Here is a 24,671-nt window from a genome sequence, read left to right on the forward strand (position 1 = left end):
AGTCCTGAAAACATTTATTTTCCAGACATCTTAAACTGATTAATCTTAAATAGCAACTATTTCTTTATCTACTCTAGATTTATTGATTACTTAACAAGGAATAAGCTGATGTCAAGATATCCTTCTCAGTGTCATTTCTTATGTGTTATCTACATGTAGATAACAAGACATATTCTGGTTGATGCTAAGAACTGCAACATGAACATTTCAGTTTGACAGTCCACTGCTGATCAGCCAACTGTCAGAGACATCTTTCCATAGGGCTTTTTAGCTCAGTCCCTGTGAACCAGTACCAAGTTCCCAAATCCTATTCACTACAAAATAAATTCAGGCTTACATTTTTTGATAAATAAAGAAGAGAGCTGAAATGTAAATATCAGCCCAAATAGTACAGTTCTGGCTATGCAACAAAACTCATTTACTTTCAAGTGCTCTCTTCATATTTTTTGAAAGCACAATTGTAAAAAATTACCTCATGGTGATACCACCTCTGTCAAAGCCTACTGGGAGTTTTGGGGATTCTTCCAGATCCTGGTTGAAATATGATGAACCAAGTAACATAAAAAAAAATCAAAATCAAAACTTAATAGGAAAATCTTGTATATATCCCCCATAGTATTATATATGAAACCATTAATTAGGAGCCCTCTCCCTCCCCCTTCCTCTCCATCATTCCCCCTTTTCACAGGAGTGGGATGGAGTGAGGAATTCTAGGAATGTTACACAGGAAGTATCAATGCATCACAATTTCTGCCCAGGGAAGGATCATTTCTAAGTGAAGGAAAACCAAAGCCCCTTCCAACAGCATAAGGGTTGAATTTTATCTAACTCTGCAGTGCCTTGCACATATTAGGTGTGTGATAGATGTTCAGAAACTATATAATAAATACTTGATGATCCCTGGGTTTCTATTTACCCTAACATTGCCAAAGATGATCATTTTTAAAGGCTATTGATTTATTTACATTGAAAACAAATGGGTCTTACAAAGACACCTGTAGGGTATGACTGTGTGTCTATAAACATATATGCATCATGCATGAATGTACATATGTGGGCATGGCCAGTTCCCCTGAGGGATTCTACCCTGTGGGGCATGGATCCTTGAGACCACTGCCTCTTATACTTTCCTAAACATACACATCACCTGAAGATCTTGTTAACTTGTAGATTCTGATTCAAGTGTCCAGTGATCCCCAATGCTGAGGACCACTCTTTGGCCACTACACAGAAGGAGACCCAAAAGATTTGAAAACCAGTAGCCACCACCCACGACTGGAACCCAATGTCTACAGTGTTTCTGGCCTTTCTCACAACCTACCATTCCATCAGCTGCCGTTTAAAAGTACCAGACACTGAACTAGTGGATACTCAGGTTCCAGTCTCAACCTAACAGTTAGTCAGCAAGTATATGTGGCCCACCTGCTATGAGCCCATTACTGGGGTAGGTAGTAAAGGAGGACAAGGAAGTGTAAGGTGTGGTACCTTCCTCCAGAGTGCTTAGAGCAATGGGAGTGTGTGGATTCAAACACTAAATGAATGCAAGGCAAATGCAAACAGAAGACAATCAGGTGCAGACCCCACATTACAGATGTGCACTCTCAGGAGCTCAGAGCAGGGAAGAAGGCAATGACCTGGGAAGGTAAATAGATGACTTTTTCCTGGATTAGGCTCCCCAGAAACAGACAGACTCTGGGATGATTTATGTGTAAATTAACTATTTGGAAACTGCAGGAGACAAGCAGGGAAGTAGAAGAGTGAGACAGAGAAAAGAAGGAGCTCAGAAAGGGTGCCTGGGGGTTCTGGGGAAAGGTTACCTCATTTGAGGGGTGACAGAGTTGGGGTATAAATACCCCATTACTGGTTGAGGGACTGTTAATTCCTCACATTGATAGCCAGGTGGCTGGTGAAGTCTGGGAAAGTCACAGGCACAGAAAGGCAGATGCTGGCATTTGGAAGGAGCTGGCTATGCTGAAGTGATTTAAGCCTGAGGGCTGTGGGCAGAGCAAGGTCTGCCACCACAGCCTTAGAAGAGCAGCAGGGCTTGAGCTGGAATTAGCAACTGCTTCATCCTCTCAACCCACCTGCTGCGAAAGCCCAGTGAGTTGTCCTTCCTGCCAAATCCAGGATTCACTTACATCTCAAGCTCAAGCCCAGAAGGGGCAGTCACTAAATGGAAACTTCCTGCTTTTCGTGGGGCAACCACAGGCCTACTTCCTCACAGATACTGGTGCAAAAAAGTCAGAAATCCCCTCTGAAGACAGAAGATGAGATCTGTGGAGACCGGGCCATCCATTCTTAGGGTTCAGTCCTGAGGGGAGACTGGTCAAAGGCCTCTTCTAGAGGCTGCCGCTGCATTGTCGGCCCTGCCAAGGTCCTCGCTCACAGAGGCACTGAGAGTCCTTTGTCGATTTGGTCAGTTGGCCTAAATTACAGTTCATAATTACAAGACATTGTTGAAAATTGTTGCAACATGTAACTTTTGTACCATTATTTACTAGTCTATATTTGCAACTATTTGTGGGGACTGTTTGTCCTTTTACCAGGCTCTTTAGTTTCTCGGGAACTCTGAGGTACACAATATTCACTGACTTGCCTATACAGTAAAGGGAAACAAAATACTGTTCCAAGGTGACCTGGGCACCAGTGATAAATAAGTTTGGAGAAAGGAGGTAGAAAACAGGAACTGTCTGCTAATCAATAAGGAGTTTCCATCACCCGGAACCAGTCTCTGGTCCAGCCTCACCCCTCTCCCCTCCTTCTATTGTCCATTCCATGCTCCAGGCACTTGAAACTCTTCACGATTTCCAGAAGGGTCGAGGCTTTTCCCCAGTTGCTTACCATCGTACCTGCTGGGTCCTCCTGTGGATACCTTCCTCCCCCTTCCCTGACATAATCCTGTCGTCCGACAAGCCAAACTTAGAACACCCTTCCAAATTTGGCCATGCCAGGTCAGTTGTTCTCTCTTGATCCAGTTCAGCATTCAGTAGTGAGAGGCATCAAATAAAACTTTAATCAACAGTTTGTACATCTCCCTTGCCCCCATTCACTGTGAGCCCCTCTAGGGCAGGGACCACGTCCTTCTCCTCTCTGGGTCCCCATCACCAGCACTGGGGTTTGCACCCAGAAAGAATCAGCAACTCAACCCTGTGCCATTGAAGGAAAGAGGCTATGGAAAATCAGCTCCGTTATTTGAAAACATATTTTGTAGATACTTAACTTTTTCTGTTTTTGTTTTCTTTACATTTCCCCAGAGCTTTATTATTAATATCATTTATAATTAGCATGTAACCTTTGTACAATATAAAAACAATAAAGCTATTTGCATTTCAGAAAAAAGTCTTTCTCAATGACAATTCCGAAGTATTAAGTAGCTGCCGGGAGGCACCAACCAAGGCTTAAGAAAATGGATCCCCAGAGACATTGAGCCTACCAAAGTTTTAACTAAATACTCCTTCCTTGGGGAAACTGTGGCTTTTAAGTTACAGGTCCTTCCTCTTGTAAAATGGCCCCCAGGGCCTTTAGTCTTGATTTGCAAGTTAAAGGTGCATGGCTTCCAGCCAGCTCCGACTTTGCAGGATGTTTTCCCACCATCAGGGTGAGGACAGTAATGTGGTTCTCAGTTGCCTATGTCAATTCTTTTCCTTTTCCTCCTGAAAGTGTTTTTGTGGAAGGCCTGCCGGATGTCACAGAAAGGCGACCTGGGCAAGATGTGTGTCACTTCTCTACTTGAAGAGTGTCCATGACTCTGAGCCCAGAGAGGATGTAATAAAGACGCCCTGTTGCTTGGCCAGCATATTCCAGCCAGTCAGAAAAACAAGGCAGAGGGCACAGGATTTCACACCCACCCTGGCAGCGGCCGTGCTCAGAGGGCACGCCATTTGATTCTTCACAGGTGCAGACTGTTGGTCTCCAGCGAAGGAAAACAACTGGCCGTAGCATCCTCCCACGTGCTATGAGATCATGTGTAAAGAGCGGTTTAGAGCATCTCTGTTTCCGCCACACGGGTCTGCTGCCTTGTGGGTCTGGTGGGGTGGGAGAAACACAGCTATGGAGTGTGTGCTCGGTACCAGTGTGCGCCTTCTAGTGAGACGAGTTCCTGGTAAGGATGATACTATTAAACTAAAATTGTTTCAGTTCGTTCATTTGAGACGTAAGTGGTTGGACAGAACACATGAATTCAGTTTGTCTTCTCCAAAAAAATCAGTCATTCCTAAAGGAGACTCTTTTCCATGTAGGCCCATGTTAGGAAAGCGGGTTGTAATAACTGCAATATCCAACCCAGTGGGCCGAGACCATTTGCAGGCTCAGAGAGTCTAATGAGTGAAGATAATGCTGAAAAACATAAAGCCTCTGGAAGCGAAGCATTCTACTTCAGTTCTTCATGAACAAGAAAAGTCTATCTGGTTTGGATTTAATTTAAACCACTTCAGATTTAGTTAATGACAGTTTAAAAAAATTGCTGCAAACTTATTTGGGCTGTTTTTATAGGTAGGAAGTTGGGGACCACCTACCCTTTATGAAAAGCAATGCATTTTCAGTGCCCCCAAGAAAACAAGGCCTATTTTAAATCATAAAATTTTTACAAAACGTGGCTTTACTATTGTTTTTGTTACTCTTATTCTCCTCAGGAACGGTGGTCTGCAATATAAATATAAAGCAGATATACATTCCGTGCTGAGAAAAAAATCTATATATCTCAATTATTCCCCAGCAAAGAAAGAAGCTATAGCTAATTCTGCTTTTTTTTTTTTTTACCTTTAATGGTACATGCAGTTACCTCATTCCTTTTCTTTTTGTCCTTTTTTTGATGTGCCCCCCACATACCCATCCAATCCCTTTCCCTGGAGAAGCCAGGAAGAGGCATACCATTTACCAGTTGCTTTCTTTCTTAATTTCAGTCTATTAGGCTTAGGTTTCAGTCTGTATCCAAATAAATGCAATGAGATGGCCTTGGACACCACTGAGGAAGTAATAAATTGCTGATATTCATTGAATGTTTACCCTTTGCCAGACAATGTTTCCCATGGTTCAACTCATTAAATCCTCACAATGAAACTATGAGGTGAATAACACTGCTGTTCCTACTTTACAGATGAGGAAACTGAGTCAAGAGGGGCGATGTGCCTTGCTCAAGGCCACACTGTTGATAAGCGGCTAAGTCAGGATTCAAACCAAGGTGGTCTAACTCGTGAGACCACCCTATTAGTCACCATGTTATTCTGTATAGATGTCCCTGGGGCAGCAAGATTACCCATGTGACGGACAAGACACATCCTCAGTGACGATCACTGCGCAGTCCACAGTGGCGAAAGCTCCTCTTTGAGCTGTGCTTCAGCTAGCTTGCTGACTGCTGAGGCCTTACACAGGAAAACCTCTTTTCACGATCCACTCAATGTCATCTTTCACTGATATCACCTACTGAGGAGCCGGGATCTTTAGGAATCATAGATGGACATTGCCTCATCAAACACTTTCTGATGAATAACACCAGGTCCCCTGTCAAACTAACTCATCCTCAGCTTTCCCTGTTAGATATTAGAGATAAATTGTATAGGCTCTGAAGAATCAACCTCCTTTTCCACCTTAATATTTTCTTCTCTTTTCTCTTAAGTTATAGTTATGTCACCTAGTAGAATTAGACAGACTTGCCTGAATGAAAGCAGCTAGTGAGAATCCAACCTTCCAATTCATTTTTTTTTCCTGACCTTGGGAATATAATCCCTTTATTTGAAGACTTGGTTTTAAATATAGAATGCCTCATAAAGCAAGTTTTCTGAGAGTTTTAGCAATAAAAAATATACAATAAATTGAAATTCACTTTATATATTAAGAATGAATCTATGATAATACAAGGACACATAATTAAATTGTAAAAATGAACATTTTTATATTTTCAGGAAAAAAGAAAACATAATAGCCTATTCAAATAAAGTAAGTGTGTGTGTGTGTATATACATATATATATACATACATATATATGTATATAGGGGTCTTTTTCATTTTGTACTTTTATAGCCTTAATGCTGACATCAGTACAAATTTCCCTAAAATCTACTATGAAAACTTTCAAATTTTTAATTAACAGTACTCTCAAGTATTCATTCATTCTTTTGGCTACAGGTGAACTCAGATGGATAAGGTACGATTCCTTCATCTGGGAGCTTAGATACTCACTGAGAAGAAATAGACACGGACAGGCAAATTACGATGTGGCATAGTTGGTGTGACATTTGAGGTACAGGTAGAGCGTGGTGGGAATATAGAGGGGTGACTAACTGATTAAGTGAACTGGGAAGAGCTTACCCAGGAGGTGACATTTGATCTGAGTCAGGAAAGATAAGTAAAAGGGATGAAAACTATCCAGGCAGAAGAATAGGCTATGGAGATCACAACTTATGTCAGAGCAAGGTGTGCTCAGGGAAGGATGTAAAATGTTCACAGGTAGAACATAGGTAGGATGGAATAGCCTGGACAGATAAGAACTAAAGCTGGAGAAGGACAGTGAGGACAAACCAAGGAGTTTAGATGATGTCCTACAGGCAGTGGAGGAGCCAACAGAGGGCTTTGTGCAAGGAAGTAGGATAGTAGGATTCACACTTGTATCTTCAGAAAGAAAACTGGTAATCCTACAAGAGGTGCATCAGGGCGGGAAGAAGCACATTCTTCTTCCATTAACCCTCTCCAGCTGGGCAGGGTTTTACTGTATTGCTGTTGCTGTTGTTGTTATTATTATTAGTTAAATGTATCAAGCATGTCCTCTATGGCAGGCACTGTGCTAAGGGCTTTATAAGAACTCTCTGGATGTGTGTCAGGGGATGGACCCTCAGGAGCTACTAACAAGTAATTTCAGTCATTTCTGCTGTTGTTTGAGAGGTCTTCACTGCAGTCTTCTCATTTGAGAAGGACAAAAGGACCTGTGTAATTTTGCCATGCCAAGGACGTAGCTAATAAAATAGTATTTCTTATTTATGCATCTGCTTCATCCGAACTCACCACAGAACTTGGGTGAACCCTGATATGATGAAGAGCCAGCTGTGTCCCTCCTGGACAGGGCCAAGGAAGGTCCACCTCTGAGGCAACCACTCATCAGTTACCCCAGGAGTGGATGGACTTCTCTGCCATTTGCTTCCCTCAGTTTCACTCTCCATCCAATAGATGTGCTTTGGATGCCAACACATGCCTGAAAATTGCCTGGGAGTCTCTGCACAGCCTCCAATAGTGACACAAGCACTATATGGTTATTTAGCATGGTTTCACTTCAAATTTGAGCAAAAAAAGTTCCCTGAGGAAATTTGGGAGAAAGAGAACATTTGTCCGTAGGGTTTTATTCTTTTGTTTTATAGATAGAACGTTCCTCTGCTGGGTTTACATCAGCAGATGGGAAAACTGTGACTGCTATCAAGTTGTTGAAAACAGTGTGCCCACCCAGATGGGCACTGATTTGAAAGACAGCTCCCCACCACCGCCGCTGCCCTGCCACCGCCACCAGGCTGGTTCTCCATAGCCAGCCCTGCAGTTCCCATCCCCGGCTATACGCAAGCACAGAAAGTGAGGCATAAGTCAATTAATAACGTGTGCCACTGATCCCAGGCTGACTCTACTCCTGAGGCTATCCTGAGCCCAAGGGCTGGAGACTCCCTTCTTCATCTTAAGGATCAAACAATGCAGTTTGCTGAAAGCCAGACAATAAGGGACGGATTGAACCACAGGTTCCAATCAGTCACAGACTGCATTTCAAAAGTTGGAGCAAGATACTTAAAGTTGTGCTGGCTTTTCTGCATTTCTAAAATCTTTTAAATCCTAGCAACAAAAATTATCTGATACTTGGAACTCCTCCTGAATACATCTGAAAATTTTACTTTGGTGTCAAAGAGAAAATAATTTAATTAAGTCATTTGTTGGTGAGGCCAGGGTAGGATGAGAGAGAGGATCCTAGGGCCCAAGCTGTCATCAACACCCTAAGCAAGTCCCTGTCTCAGATGTCCCCATGTCCCTTTACCTCACCACAGACCAAGCTCTCCACACAGAAAACAGCAGGACCTTTTCAAGGCAAAGTTCCCACAGCTCACTTTTTACTGCAATTTCCTCCTCTATAGGTAGCCAGAAGCTCATATTTGACTTCTGCCCTCATGCCCACCTGGCACTATACTTTAGAAACTTCCTGTTTACTTTTGGAAAGAGGCTAGATAGAACTAGCCATACATATATATCTTGCCTGTTGGTTTTTGTCTTTAGGAATGTGGCTCCACAAGATTTTTAGAAAGTTGAACAGGTTCACTTAAATTAAGCAATTAATAGCTGCTTGGATTATGATACTTATTCACGAGACATGTGAGCTTAGCGTTCTTTAAAGCTAAAACAAGGACTTGCAAATGGTGATATTTTAGGCATTAGAAACAAATAAGCAGGGGCATTATTTCTGAGTAAAGGGTCCTGACTAACACAGGTAATTTTGTCAGGCTGATCCTAAATGAAATAAAATAGTAGAATCCAAGAATATCAGAGCCAGAAGGGAGGTAATCCAGGGCAAAGACGTTATTTTTAAGGAAAGAAATTAGTCCCAGAGAAACGAATTATTTGACAACCTGCGACAGAGATATTCTTTGTCTTCCGTCATTTTTTCTGTCCTTCTCTCTTGATTAGCTGGGCGTGTGGCCACCTAAATCGAGACTACATGTTTTAGCTTCCCTTGCAGCTAGGTATGGTCATAAGCAGCTTTGTTTTATTTATCCAACAGGTTATAAACAGTAGGTTGTGTTCAACTGTCTGGAAGAGTCCTTCTCCCCTTTCCCCTTTACTACTGGCTGAAGTGTTGACTTGACAGGTGGAGAGAGTAGCCACCCTGGACCATAAGATGGAAGCCACGTGCTCTCTGGTGTGCTCGGGAATGGGAGATAAACAAAGTTGAAGGGGCCTCAGTTTCTGAAACATGCAGTTCTAGACTGACTGCCTTCTAGACTTCTTTATGTGCACGGGAAATAGATGTGTATCTTTGTTTAAGCCACTGTTGTTTTGAATTTTTGTGTTCCTCTCAACTATATCTAATTTAAATTGCTGTATCAGTTGTCTGGAAAAGTTTTAATTAATTAGCATGACTTGATGGAGGAAGGCAGGATGGCTGATGGACAAGGCCTGAATCTTAGTCTGAGAGAGAAAATGCTTTAAATACGTTCTGTCAAGGGATCTCCAATCCTGGTCCACAAAAAACTGCATCAGAATTACCCTGGCAGAGGAGTCCCATACGTCCAGATTCCTGGGCCCCTTTCTTAGAGATTTTGATTTAGTAGATAGTCTCTGAGGTCCAAGAACTCATGTTATTAAAAAACATCCTGATATAATCCTGATATCCAGATACATTTGGAAAGCATTCGATCTAAAATTGTTCTCCGATGAGGAGGTGAATCAAAACCACCAGAAAAAAATTATTTTCTCTCCCAAACATAGATGCTTCCATGGGCACATGAAAATGAGAGAGATAGAGAGATGGAGAGGGGGAGAGGCGAGGAGAGGAGAGGAGAAGAGAAAATATTCTGATAATTTGAATTTTGAAATAAGTGATTCCTAAGGCTCTTTGGATGCGCTCTCCTTCTCCCTGCACCTACCTGGAATAACATAAATGTCACCTAACAGTCCATTCTCTCTCAGGTTAGCCTTTGTTCAGACAAACCTACAGGGACATAATTGCATGTGGCTAGTGTTTCTGTTTGTTTTGTTTTTGCTTTTTTTTTTTTAACAAATTACATTTTCTGTGGGAGGTTTAGTCACTTTCAGTGTGCATAACCACACATTAACGAACCATAAATGCATGTGTGACAAAAAGAACTACCACCTAAGGATTCCAAGGCCTTGAATATCAGAGGTTGAAGGTTTTGGTCCAGGCAAAAATCTGCAAGGTCAGCAGATTCAGTTAAACAGCTGTCGGTTACAGTTGGCCTAAAAGCACTTGGGCATACCAGCAGGTTCTCCTGGCAGCAAAGGTGACAGGCACGGAAAATGTACAGAAGGCAGATCGTGGCCGGTGTGAGACATTCCCAACAGCAGTGAACAGAAAGGGATCATACTAAGTAGCATGTCAGTCCTGAGTAATCCTTTTACAAGACCCACAGTCACATTCACAAGTATGAGCTGCTTGGGAGCTCAGCTCTCCCACTTTCTTCTGGGAAGCTAGAGGGGAAAGGCCGTCTAGCAGGAGGAAGTCTGGGAGTCACCAGGCTCTCCACAAGTCTCCGCAGAACTCAAACAACACAGAACCAAAGATCCATCTTAAGATAAAATTTGAAAAGAGTGCCACGGATACCGAAGATCTAATTCTAGCTAGGTCATCAACTAACCTAGTCTGAGTCTGGGCGAATCATTTAACTTTTCCAGTTTTTAATTTCCTCTTGTGTAGACTCAAGGGGTTAAATTTGATGAACTATAAAATCCCTCTTAAGAGTTGTACAATTTTATATTTATCATATAGGAAACTACAGTATAAGTAAGAGGGTGAAAGTAAAAGCTTCCCTCTATTGATTTATTATCTGCTTTTATTTTTAAAAGATACAAACCCTAAATCGCAATATAAAATCATCAGACATCCATCAACAGATGACTTGATAAAGAAGAAGTGGTATATTCGTACAGTGGAATACTATTCAGCCATAAAAACCGACAACATAACGCCATTTGCAGCAACATGGATGCTCCTGGAGAATGTCATTCTAAGTGAAGTAAGCCAGAAAGAGAAAGAAAAATACCATATGAGATCTCTTATATGTGGAATCTCAAAAAATTTTTAAATGAATATAAATGCAAAACAGAAACTGACTCATAGACATAGATTACAAACTTGTGGTTGCCAAGGGGGCAGGGCAGGGGGAGGTACAGACTGGGAGTTCAAAACTTGTAGATACTGACAGGCATATGCAGAATAGATAAACAAGATTATACTGTATAGCACAGGGAAATATATACAAGATCTTGTGGTACCTCACAGTGAAATGTGTGACAATGAATATATGTATGTTCATATATAATTGAAAAATTGTGCTTTACACTGGAATTTGACACACCATTGTAAAATGACTACAACTCAATAAAAAATGTTTTAAAAAAACAGAAAAAAAATCATCAGACAGATGTGCATCTGTGTGCACATGTGCATGCACACACCCTTCAGAACTTTAATTTCTGGAAATTCTTGTTCAGTTGCCTAATCCCAACAAGGTCTGATGGCATCCTGTTATCCCTGCTGAAAGATTTTATTATGCAAATATTTAGACTAGGACTTTTAAACATCCATGAGCGTTTATTGCACTCTTCCAAGTAACATCAAACTGAGGGCTCAAAACATACTGAGTGCAGGCACTCATTGACAGGATAGCTATGGGTTAATAGGCAGTCTCTGAGACCTAACTCTGTGTTTACTAATGATCTCCTAGGTTAAGCAAACTGCAACTAGAAATGAGATAAAACTCTTACTGGTTGTTGTTATCTCCTTCCCTTTCCTCAGGTGACACTCCAGCAATGAAATCCTCACTTCCTAAACTTTCCACATAGCCCTGCTACAACATGCCCTTGATCCAGAGGCTGCTGTCAATGCAAAACATTTGACAAAGAAACGGAAACACTCAGAAGTCTGGGGACAAACTTGTAGGTCATAGAGCTCCAACAGATTAGGTGAAATGGAGAGGAAAAAAAGCCAAACTTACTTCATCCACATGTCCAACAGCTCCATAGATTCTTGCCATTTGTCCAGTGAGGTAGGGGAATCTCTCACCAATCTCTCTCAGCATTGGAAGAAAACTGCTCAAAGCCACTGGCTCATAGCCTGCTATCTCTGTGAGGATACTTAGGATGATGTCATTATGGGTTGAATCCTTCAAATGCTCGATTAGGAAAGGAATACACTTCTGAACCACCTACAGAAAGAAAAGAGAAGAGGAGGGAAGAAAGAGAAACAAAGAGGAAAGTTAATTAAGTCAGAATCAAACTAATGTTTTTTGTATTCAGTCTGAACTCTGAGATTATTACTCTTGTCAGAACTCAAGCAAATCTTCTAAGTCTGGAATTTAAACTTTACAATAAAATTTCAGAGGCTTCAGATTCTTTTGCTTTATATTTAAATCTGTGCTCTGCTATTGAAGAGTGAAGGCTACAAAATGCCTAAACGCTGCTCTTTTAAAGTCAAATTTTGATGTGTTATGTTCTCATCAGGAGTGCTATCTTTCCTTCAAATCATCATGAGCAATTCAATTTAAAGGACAATAAAAGTATGCAAGAGATCCTTAACGATGACTTTAATCAAAGCCTTCAAATTGGAGAAATGTGGTATGGAAATATTTAATAATAAAAATAAGAAAGCAGGAAAGAGCTCTTCCATTTTCTTCAACCTTCCATTTTGATCACAAAAATGTAGTAAGATTAAACAATTATTAAAGTAAAATTATTTCTACCATGTTCTCAATATTCTAATCTGTTTTTCTTGATTTTTAATGCTTTTATCAATACAAAGATGCAATAATTCATATTAAGGAAAAGGCGGCTCTTTGTGGAATAAAGTCTCTATGTTAACAGACACATTGCATACCAACAACTTAGTGAACTGTTTTGTCTGCTAAGGTAAAATAATTAGAAAGGTCAACCTGTGGAAAACTGAACAATAAAAGTACAAACTATTTGCCCATCCATACTTTTACCATGCTTATTTCTTTTGTTTGTTATTGGTTTGCTGTTTTGGTTTGTTGCCATTTTGGTAAGGGTCTTGAAATGTAGCTTCCAGTATTAAAATGGAGTCTGATACACAGCTCAACCTGCTGGACTCATAATCCACCCCTTGCCAAAAACCTGCTTTTCCCACCTTGCTAGCCTCCAGTGTCTCTTTTCCCCATAAATGACATCATCATCTGCATGGCTACTTAAGCCAGAAGTCTGGAAATCATTCTTGACTATTGTTTTTTCCCTTATCATCAGCTTTATCTGAGCAATTGCCAAGTCCACTGCCCAAGTATCCCACAGACAGATCCACTTTCCTCCATTTCCATTCATCTGTTCATTCACATTAACAAATATTTATTGAGTTCTTCCCATTTGCAAAGGACTATTCTAGGTGCTGGAGTTATAGTTGCTAACAAGTCTAACAGGTTCCTGTCTTCGTGGAATAATTCATTATCTAGTAAAGGAGATATTCAGTAAAAACAATTACTACATAAATACATAATTACAAGTTTAAAAAATGTCATGTAGAGAAAATACAGGGGCTATGAGAGACAGTCTGGAGCCCTGATTTAGGCTGGGGGTCAGGGAAGTCTTCTCAGCAGGGATATTTAAGCTGAGCCCACTGATCTAATCACCCTGCACTTTGGTTATTCCAACAGCCTCCTCATTGTTCTCCCTGACTTTGGTCTTGCCCATCCAAATCCTTCTCCACCCTGTGGACACAATGTGACTCTTCCCTGCTTAAAATACTTCCCTAATTTCCCATTGCTCTCAAGTCAGAGGCTCAACACCCCTTTTCTGAACGGACTCCCATCCATCTTCCAGACTTACCTCCCCACCCACGTATTCTACTCTCTCCCCATCCAGATCCCATCACATATCACATTTCCACCAAGTTGGATTTTGAAAAATGTTCTTGACCTGCTAAGTTTTCTTTTGTGTCTTGAATTTTATTCCCGTCATTCACTCTGCCTGTAATTCTTACTGGCCCAATTTTGTTAGATAATTCCCTATCATTCTTGAGGCTTCAGATTAGCTGTTATTTCCTTTAAAAAGTCTTCCTCAACTCCCCGCCTCTTCCTCCCTCAGTCTTGTGTCCCTGCTAAAGCTTCTACCTTCATGCTTCCTTCTTATTGCTGGTCTAATGCTTGTCTTGCAGACTAGACTGAAAGGTCTACAAGGTCAAGAATCGTTTCTATTTTGTAGCACAGAGCCTGGCCAGATGGTGAGCTGATAGATACCCGAGGCACAAATAAAAGGAAGGCAAATCTACATGATTTATAGGGTAGTTTTTGGATAACCCCCATACCACTCCATACCATAGCACTTGAATACTCGTACATAATGTTTAAACATATATCTACCATGTATCATATACATCATAACCAATGGGGATATAAAAGAAGATAGTTTTGAGATCAGTAAAATTATCCTATGTATAAATTTAAACTTCATATTCATATCAGTACTTCATAACAAGTACTTCATAACAAGTACTGATATGACAGGGTTAGTTTCTGGTAAATAGCACATAAGAATGGACAATTCAATAAAAGCTGCCTGTGCATTGCAGGTGATTGTATGCCCTTCAGGAGAAACCATGAGAGGTCCCTGGCACCTCTGACAGAAGTGTCAGCCAGCAGATCCAGGTCAGGGCAGTGTACTTAGCCTGAAGCTTTTAGAAATGGAAACTGCTTACACATTTCCTGTCCCATTCTGTAAAATTCCATTTCCCAGTCCTTACTCTTCATGTCCTAATCCTGGGACACCAAGGCCTTAATGACATGTGCTTCCAGTCATGACAATTTAATTTAAACTCTAGCCATACATCCCAAATCTATAAAAGAAAGTTAAAAGGAAAAGAAAGAAAGGAGGAAGGAAAGATTTCCCACGGCCCATGGCTGGAATCCCAATGCCACGGCATTCCAGGGTCTTCCTCATTGATGGGTATATCTGCTGCCTTTTCCCCCATGAACCTTCTGACCCAACACCATGCCACTGACCACCCACCGTGGACTGGACATGGAGAAAACTCATACTTTCAAAGCTGATCTCAAATAGCTCTACTTCTGGGAGGCCTTCCCTCTAGCCCACTCTAACAGATGTAGGACCTGGGGCTAGAGTACAAAAGGAGGCTCCCCCAGACCACACACTTAAATATTCAGCAGCCTTGTACAATGGTCTCTCCTCTCACCTGACATATACACCTTTACAGCAATCTGGGAGGCTTGATTTAGACTTAGAATGTTAAGGTCCCCTGTAGGAGGAACAGGGAGAAATGAGCCCTCGCTCCCATCCCTTGCCCCTCCCTTCTCTTCCTACCCCTGGCTTTGCCCTCAAGGAGTCTCCTATGCATGTATGTGGATACCCCAGCCCACATATGCAAGCTCATCTAGGCTGCCCCTCTGACCTATGGGGTCACACTGTGGGCATGGCCTGTCCTTGGGAAAACAGACCCAGGGACCAGGCCTTACACAAGCCCTGGAAGCCGGATGGAGATCTATAGGAAAGGGATTCCAAGGTCCAGTTATCTGGACTATGTTTAGTAGGCAAGGAAGTATGTATGAATGGTGCTCCCAGGCCCAGGTAGAAGAGGGCCAAACAGAACTGTATAAAGCAAGTAATCCAGGGAAGGGGCCTATCCCTGGCTTTTCTGGTCCTTCCGGAGCAGATTTAATTACTGCCTTTTCTGTCTTCCAGAGCAGTCTGCTGACAAGTGTGGCATCTTGTCACTGAACTGAAGTTTTGTGGATATATCTTATCACCCCAGGCCATGGGCACCTGAAAACAGAGCATCTGAAAACATAGCACCATAACTTAATTGACAGCAAGTGACGTTTAAATGCTTATGTATAGAATAAAAGGTAGAGCTATTGTGTATGTGTACGTGTGTGTACGTGTGTGTGCATACTCCCTCTTAAATTAGTCCTCAGGCTCAATTTTCTCTTTCAGTTAATTTGGCTAGCATTAACAATCTCTGTTAGTTTCCAGAAATCTGTAACTGCCACTCTTTCCAGTTACTACTTACTCCCACCATGCCAACAAAATATAAATTCTGAAAACCAAGGTTTTGTTCCAAAGACTGTTTTAGAACAGTCTATATATTCCATCACTCTATCTTCTTAATGTTTTTTCAACTGCCTTCTCATTTTAAAGAAATACCAAAAGTGACCTCTGAGGACTGACGGCTTGGTGATGTGGTGTTAGGTGCGGTAGGATTAGGTATGTGAATAGGAATGCTCCACGCTGCTGAGAGAAAATCCTAGAAAATGACTCATTTCTAGGGACCAGGCCACAGAACCAGTTCTTCTGGGTCTGGACATTAATCAATAGAGGGCTAAACTTGCCACATCCTGCCACTCTTCTCTGTTTGGTTAGGGCTGGAAGCCCACGTCCTGGGGATAATAACAGATATGCGCGTATGTGTTACTAAATTCTGTTCCTTTCATTGGCTAGGTTACAGCATGATTTTTGGCAGCCAAGAATACATACTCAGCCCCAGAAGGCCACTTGGAAAACTGACCACCCAGTCTTTTCCTATAAATGGACTCCAAGAACTCTCTGGATCTTCCAGCCGTGAGTCACTAGCCAGGAACTGCCTCCCTCCATCTAGGAAGGAGAGTTTCCTAAAAGAGGGATGTCCAGAGGGCAGTGATGGAGGAAGGGACCCCACCTGCTGAGGCAGCAACATCAGAAACTCACAGATGGATGGATGTTGAAGCTATGCCACCTTCACAATCTCACGGCCATACACAGAGAAGATTTTTTTCAAGGACAAACTGTTGACCCTCCAGCCCTGGAAAACCATGTTATCACTGGTCACACAAGGGGTAGGTAGTGAGGAGGGCACTCAAGGAAGAGTGAAACATTCCTGCACCTTGCCTTCTGTGGAGAACCTGCTCAGTGTGTCTCCAAGTTACAGAGCACTGGCCCAGCTATCATGCAGTAAGAAAAGACCCCCTTTAATCCAAATTTCGCAAAGTCAAAACCCTCCTCATTTAGCCTCTTATTTCACCCGAAACTAAATTAACTAGACTTATATTAAAAGCCTCAGCCTGCAGTTCTGATTTTTGTTACTTCATTTTCCTCTCTCAGTAGACCCTCCTCTGTATCCCTCCCATTCCCCTTGCCTGCTGTTTAACTGATGAACATGAGAGAGAGGAGGTGAATCAGGGATTTCTCTAGATCACAGCCTGCATGTCTCAGCAATCAACTGTGAGCTCACTAAGAGCTGAAGGAGGCAAGTGGGGGTTGGGGCTGCTTTAATATGAACAGAAGTGCTGATGGGAAACAAAGGGTCAGGTGGTGCCCCCGTCACAACTTCTTCCCACCAGTTAGGATCCTGGTCCAGGTGGGGTCCGTTCACATCACTATGGGTGTTTCATAACTCTCTGTTCCTCATTCTGGGATCTACACTCAGCACCCACTGTATCTACAGGAATCTGCTTTCCCCCTCACTTATTTCTTCCTTCCAATTCCCCTCCTTTTCTTGTTTAGCTCACCTTTCTGACCACCATCTTCTACTGTATCCTGACTCTCCCCTTTGCTTCACAAGCCACAGCCTTACAGTCTCACTTTTTTAGTGTGTTGAAGTCAAAACATTTCAGTGGTTGTAATTAGACTGGAATAATGAGGTAGCTCAATCTTCTCTGTATGTTCCCTAACCAGTGTCAGCCCAGATTTTCTGTAAATGGCAGCCTAAGGGGGTGGGGGTGGGGGGGAGCGCAGTGTGAACGTAATGACCTGTGGAAGACATGGACATTGCCTATCTGAAAATTGGAGGGGCTGATAAAGATGAGGGGGTCATCACACCTTGGTAGCAGCACTGTTCTTAACCTTTCCAAACTTCAACTTCTCTGTTTACAAAATGAAACGGTTGTTGTAGGGAACAAGTGAGATCACATCTATAAAACACCTACACAGTGCCTGGTACTTGGCATGAGCTCAGCCACTCTTGGTGCCCCTTGACCATCCTCCCCTGCCTCCTGTAACCTGGGAACACTCCCCTTGTGGCCTTCTCAAGTGGAGGCTGCTCATTACTCCCCTAGGCTGGGAGAGGAAGGGGTTGGGAGTCAGAGTCCTGGACCTGTCACTTACCTCTTACTACCTGCGTGATGGGGGCAAGTTAACCTCTCAAAGCATCTATTTTGATTGGTGTAAAATGGAGAGAAAAATAACACATCATAGAGTAATGGGTAGGATTAAATGAGATATTAGATGTTAAAATAAAAGTCCTTTGTGAATAATAAAACCCTCTGCAAATTTAGGTACTAATACTAACTCATCTGTATTAAGAAATATTTGTGGAGTGACTTCTGTACTATGCCAGGCACTAAGGACACAGTGATGTGCCAAGATGGTCCTCGTGTCTCAAGCATTTGCATCACAGCCAAGGTGGTCCAGAGGGAGAGAGACCAGCAGAGACAAATTCATTACAATGTGAAATTTGCCATGTCAGAGATTAGGTAAGAAAGAAGTCAGAGAGGATTCCTGGCAAGAAAGGGCCATCTATGCAGCTGTCTAAAGGACCAGAAATAGTGGGCCCAGAAAAGGTGGTGGTGGAAGGGAAGAACATTCCAGGTGGAGAACATAGCATATATGTAAAAACTCAGCGCCCCAAGAGAGAATTCTCATCTGTGGTCCCTGGGACTGTACAGTTGTTTGAGGTGTTGGTGTTAAAGTAGTTCTATGAGGCCAGGCAGTGGTTAGGGGCCTGGTTTTAAACAGCCTCATAGTCCTTTCCCGAGTCTCTGGGCAGCCATAGAAGGCCTGTAACCAGGGGTCTGGTGAGACCTCTTTGAATGTCACATGTGGTGTTGCCCGCACCCTTAGACCCCACCTTTTTGGTCAGGTGGCCCCAAGGCCTTTCCCTTCCCCCTTCCTATAAGTGAGCCTCCTCCTGGTTTCATTTACCTTTTTGCCCGGCCTTAACCCCATGGGAAATAAGGCGAATTAACTTATTCTCCCCAGATCCCCCTTGAACTTTTATTGAACCTGCTTTTCTAAAAGCTTTGTTTGTTTTGCTTTTGCTCTCAGGCTTCAGATAAAATGGCATGCCACCTGCCTCCTTTAGCAAACCAAGTTTGGCCAGTTAGCCACCCCTCACTATTCCCCATATGACCTGGTCCCCAGACTCTATCTGTGGTAGGCAGAATAATGACTCCCTAAAGATGTCCACAACCTAAGTCCCAGAACCTGTGAAAAATACTTCCTTACACAGCAAAAGGGACTTTGTAGATGTGATTAAGTAAAGGGTCTTGAGACAGATAATCTGGGCTCATCTGGGTGGCCCCAGTGTAACTGCAAGAGCCTTAGAAGAGTGGGGGAGGGTCAGAGTCAGAGAAGATGTGATGGGAAAAGCAAAGGTAAGAATGATGCAGGCCATGAGCCACGGGGTGCAGACAGCCTCTCAAAGTTGGAAAGGGCAAAGAAACAGATTCTCCAGAACAAATGTGGGCCTGTTGACCTACGTTGGACTTCAGATGGCCAGAATTGTAAGATAATACATTTGTCTACATTTGTGGCATTGTTACAGCAGCTCAGAAAAGGAATACACAACCCAGTCTGTTCCCTCCACTCTGAACCCTCTTTTAGGTGACCCAGTGATCCCTCAACTCCACTCCCTGCCCAAACTCTACTGTAGCCTTGCCTGTCCTTTCTGTACTTAATCTTTTCCGAAATTGATTTCTCCACAGGTGCTCTGGAATTGACTCCCTGACTTCCTTCAGCAACTGTTCTATCTAATATTTTCTCCCACATCTTCAATCATTTTATTCTTATTGGATATTTTTAACCCTCCTTATTTCCTCTAAACTCCCACACTCCTACAGTCATTTCCTACCCTTCCCTTCCAGGTACAATCCATAATAGACACCTGCCATCCTCCACTCCACCCCCACAGACACTGCTCCTCGTGGGTCACTGGTGACTCCCCAGCTACCAAATCCAAGGTCAAATCCCACCTCCAGTCTCCTTGACTTCTCTAGATCTTGGCTCTGTTGGATCACTTTCCCCCTTTGGAGACCAAATAGATCTTTTTCTTTGTTCTTCATGGTCTCCACTCTCTTTGATCTCTTTTGTTCATTAATTCATTTCTGAATTTAACAACTTTTGATTAAAATCCTACCATGCGCCCAGCACTATGCTAAGAAGGCGTTCATACAGATATGCAGATACAACTCCTCAAGTTGTTTAAAGTGTACTGAAAGGAAAAGACACACAAAAATAATGATAATATATTGTTTTAAGGGCAAAAGTAAAGATGCACACCAAGTAACAGAGAAGTCCCCGGTTCTCTGCCCAGTCTCTAGCCTTGCTGCTCAAAGTGTGGTCCCTGAAGCAGCAGGGGGAGCAGCATCACCTGAGAACTTGTAAGAAGGCAGAATCAGGGACCCCATCCAGTGTCCAGGTCTTCTGACCCCACCCCACTTCCTGAAGGCCCTTTGCCCCTCTGTTCTACCTGACACAAAACTTCAAAGTCTGGCCCGATGCCACTCCCTCTGTGGGTCTAAAGATGAGACTGGCATCTAAATCAGTAGAATGAGAAAGCAGATTGCCGCCTTGCCCTTCTGTGAGTGGGTCTCATCCCATCTGTTGAAGATCTGTATTTGACTGCTTGAGCTGGGACATCAGTCCTCCCCTGGCCTCGGTCTGGGACTTACACCCTCAACCCTCTGGTCCTAGACCCTTGGACCTGGACTTGGACAATACCACTCACTTACTCTCTCGGGTCCTCAACTTGCAGACAGCAGATTGTGGGACTTCTTAGCCTCATAATCACACAAGCCAACTCCATATTTCTTATATGTATATATATATACATATAAGAATATATGTAAAAAATTGGTTCTGTTTCTCTAGAGAACTCTAGGACAGTACCCAACTTCTGCCACTACCTCCTCACTTTCATGATTCTAGAAAAAGTGAATGAGTGCTTTCATGTAAAGATGGGTATACATGGATACATGAGAGAGGAAACTAGAAGTGCACATCCTGTCCACATACCCAGAAATATGCCCAGATGTGTGGACCATCATGTATATGATGTACTTTTTACCTCTGGTTGCTTCCTCTTTGCAGCTACGTGCAAAAGCCGTAGAAGATGGTACTGTTCTGGTTGTTCCAGCTGAGACATCAAGGCTAGGAGTTCTGTCAGGTGTCTGTTAATTGGCTGAGGCTGCTTATCATACACAGCAGGTAACACCCTCAACAACATGACATTACCTGTTGAAGGAACAAAAATGGGAATGATGACTTTATCAGCCCATGAGCAATAGAAATACCATTATTATCAGTGCAATAAATTTTGTACTTCCTCACATATGAAATAGTACAAACTGATGGCCAAATCGCCTGCTAAAAATGACATGGTACCTTATTCTGAAAAATCACTAAAGGATGATTTAAATAGATTCCATAAAAGTGAATATTTTATGATATGATCAGCATTATAATCTAATGAAAAATTTTCCTGAGTAATGCACCATGGGGAAAAGAAAATTTGACAGTAACCAGACCACACCCTTGAAAAGGAAACAATTCCGATAAAGAATTCCTGACGAGAAATATTTGGATGCTGTTTAAATGAAAACTAAGCAGTGTTATGAGCATGAATCTTAATGAAACTGAACAACAACAACAAAAAAGTGCAGAGGAATGTATTCGTGCTCCTAAGAGATATGGAGGCATGATTCAGACAATTGATATATGGAAACTATTCCTTGTTTTCATGAATAGTTAGAACTAAGTAGCAATGCAAATTTAAATTCCCAATTTCTGTACTATTTCAAGGGAAGTTTAGACTCAGTTTATTTGTCACACGTGATTTGCCTCAAAGACCTGTATGGACAACTGGGTTTAAGATGTCAGAATCTGAAGGAAAAATATGACAAGCTATGGGACTTATCTGCAAACAACATATGGGAAACATCTGCTTATCACTTTATGGTATGAATTTTTCAAAAAATCCTCTCAAGTACTAAAATGTCTCAGAATTTGTTTCTAAGGATTTCCTGAAAAAGAATTTTCTTGCCTCTCTTTACTTTAAATTTATCTTGGTATATAGAAGACATACAGAGAAAGAATCAAATAAGCAGTGATTGCACATATGTAGAAACTTACCAAATATTGGGGACATGCCTGAATATAAAGGGACATTTAGATATGAGGATTAAGGAAAGAAAGACAAAATATTTAGAATATCAATGACTAAATTTAATGAAAGGGTGATTCTGGATCAAAGTGAATATATTTGGGTGATGATAAATAATGAGAATTGCTTTTTCAGCATATGGCTCATGAAATCAGTCTCGAACAGATTTTAGTCACATGCCCACAGAGTACAAGGTATTCAAAATATTCACGGTTTTCATCTTTAAAAATGTGGAAAATATTGTTTTATTTTGTTTGTTTTCTGTTTATTTTTACTAAGAGCTTTTTCTTAAAAGATCAGGAATTACAAATGTAATTCCTTATCTATACAGGGCCCATTAGCTCAGAGACCTCAGTTATGTAGACATACTGATCAATTGGGGGAAAGGGTCACAATGAATGGAACTGTCATTAAAATTGAAGACAGGCAACTAGTGCAAGGTTTTTCAGTACAGTGCTCATTGAAGGCCTGGGAACCTTGAACGGGGAAAACTCAGGTTAGTCATTTTTAGCTGACTTGACTTTTGATCAAATAACACAAAAATAAAAATTTTGGGGATATATATATTTTTATTGAAGTATAGTCAGTTTACAGTGTTGTATCAATTTCTGGTGTACTTGAATTAGAAACTGATGAAGACACTCGGTGTAGAAATCCCATAAATTTCATTCATAAGCTAATATGCTCTTTTTAATTATGAAATATTTCAAGCCATTAGACAAATGTAGGCAATAATATAAGGACCACAGGTGTGCCTACCAACCAACTTTGTCAAAAGTTAACCTTGTGTCATAACTGCTTCCCATCCCGTTCATTTCCTTTTCTCCCCAGAGGCATCCACCATCCTGAGATTGGTATTTATCACCTTCATGAATGTTTTTACACTTTAATTGCATGTGTTTATATAATAAGCATTTATAGTGTTGTTTTACGTGCTTTAAAATTTTATATCAATAGTATCATATTGTCTATATCTCTGTGCAACATAGTTCTCCACCCCCATCAACATTATGTTGAAATTTTATATTCAAGAAGCTCTCCTTCATTTATTCTCACAGCTGTATGGAATTCCATTGTATAAGTATGCAAAAACTTATTCATACACCCTATGGTTGAAAGATTTTTATTATTATTATTATTGTTATGATGTGCTTTCATCAGTAATACTGCAATTTTTATACCTATTTCTTTCTGCATAAATGGGAGATACTCCCTTGGGTACTGCTTCTGAGATTAATGTGCTTAGAAATTACCTGCGCAAACTGTTAAAACACACAGATACTGATTCAGCAGGGCTTGAGAATCTGAATTTCTAACAAGCTCTCAGGTGATGCTGATAGTCCCGAGACCACATAATTAAGTAGCAAAGCAGTGGGTTTGTCCCTGGGACTTAAGTTTCTAGATGTTCCAAAATTTCTTTGCAACATAGTTGTAATAGTTTTCTATAGCTGCCATAAGAAATTACCAAAAACTTGTAGCCCCAAATAACTCAAGCTTATTATCTTAAATTTCTATAATACAGAAGCTTGACATGAGTCTCACCAGGCTAAACTCCAGGTATTAGAAGGGCTGGGTTACTTCCTGGAGGTTGGAGGAAGGAATCTGTTTTTTGGTTTTTCTAGCTTCTACCCAGCAATCCTTGTTTGGGGTCTCCTTCCTCCATTTTCAAAGTCAGCAACATAGCATCTCTCTGACTCCGTTTCCTTCACCATACCTCTTCCTCTGAATATCTCTTCTGCCTCTCTTCCACTTTTAAGAATCCTTGTGATGACAGTGGGCCCATCTGGGCAAAGATGTGGACATCTTTGGGGGATCATTAGTATGCCTACCACCATGATTATAAGTTTACATACCCACTAGGAACAAGAGTGTTTCTGTTGCTCTGCATCTTTGCCAACATTTGGTCTTGACAGACACTGGTTTTTGCCAGGCTGATGGGGTGTGAGATGATCCCTCATATCTTGTTTTAATTTTCATTTCTTTAATTACTTGTGAGACTCAGCATCCTTTTTATATGTTTTCAGGTTATTTCCTCTGCCATGATCTGGCCATTCATATCCTTTGCCTATTCCGATTGTGATGTCTGTTTTCTTACTGATTCGTAGAAGTTCCTTATATATACATATTTGTGTGTATATGAACAAATGTCCCATATCAATTTGAGTGGCCAGTTGTTTCCTTTCTAATCTGTACTACCTCTTTTATATATAAAGTTTTCCATGCATCTGGGTCTGTTTCTGACTATTTATCATACCTTCACCAATTATACATTTTCTTAATTATAATAACTTACAATAAATCATTATATCTCATAGGGCAAATTTCTTCATCTTCTACTTCAAATTCCTCTTGGCTCCTTTATGTAAATGTTACCATTAGTTTGTTAACTTCCTCGAAAAACTAGGGTAGGATTTTTTTTTCACATTGAATATATAGACTAATTTGGGATAACTGACATCTCTGAAACTGAGTTTTCTCATACAAGTACATGATCTATTTTTCTATGTAAGTTTTTAATGTCTTTCAAAGTTTTGTGATACTATAAAAATGGATTTTAAAACAGTGTCTGCTGTACATAGCACAGGGAACTGTGTTCAGTATCTTGTAATAAACTTTAATGAAAAAAATATGAAAATGCATATATTCATGTATATGCATGACTGGGACATTGTGCTGCGCACCAGAAATCGACACACTGTAACTAATGGTACTTCAATTAAAAAAAAAAAGTTTTGTGGTATTAGCTGTGCCTCATGTATCTTTCATTAAATTCATTCTTAGGTATTCCATATTTGTTGTTGCTATTGTAAATGAAAGTTTT

At 41.3% G+C, this 24,671-nt stretch overlaps 1 protein-coding gene across 13 annotated transcripts in view; it reads right to left on the bottom strand.

Annotated features, from left to right (window-relative positions):
- VEPH1 (ventricular zone expressed PH domain containing 1) overlaps positions 1 to 24,671 on the bottom strand; it is a 269,370-nt gene that overhangs the window by 194,631 nt on the left and 50,068 nt on the right. For 12 of the 13 annotated variants that reach the window (XM_072959777.1, XM_072959772.1, XM_072959740.1 and 9 more), the window contains exons 5-6: positions 20,756 to 20,922; positions 11,694 to 11,903 (exon numbers count right to left, since the gene is read on the bottom strand). In XM_072959777.1, coding sequence (XP_072815878.1) covers positions 11,694 to 11,903; positions 20,756 to 20,922 — 377 coding nt within the window. Of the gene's footprint in view, positions 1 to 10,530; positions 10,704 to 11,693; positions 11,904 to 20,755; positions 20,923 to 24,671 lie in introns of those variants that run through there. The other variant, XM_072959788.1, reaches the window with a different exon arrangement.

This window comes from Vicugna pacos, chromosome 1 (genome assembly GCF_048564905.1).
Source record: "Vicugna pacos chromosome 1, VicPac4, whole genome shotgun sequence".
Taxonomy (NCBI): Eukaryota; Metazoa; Chordata; class Mammalia; order Artiodactyla; family Camelidae; genus Vicugna; species Vicugna pacos.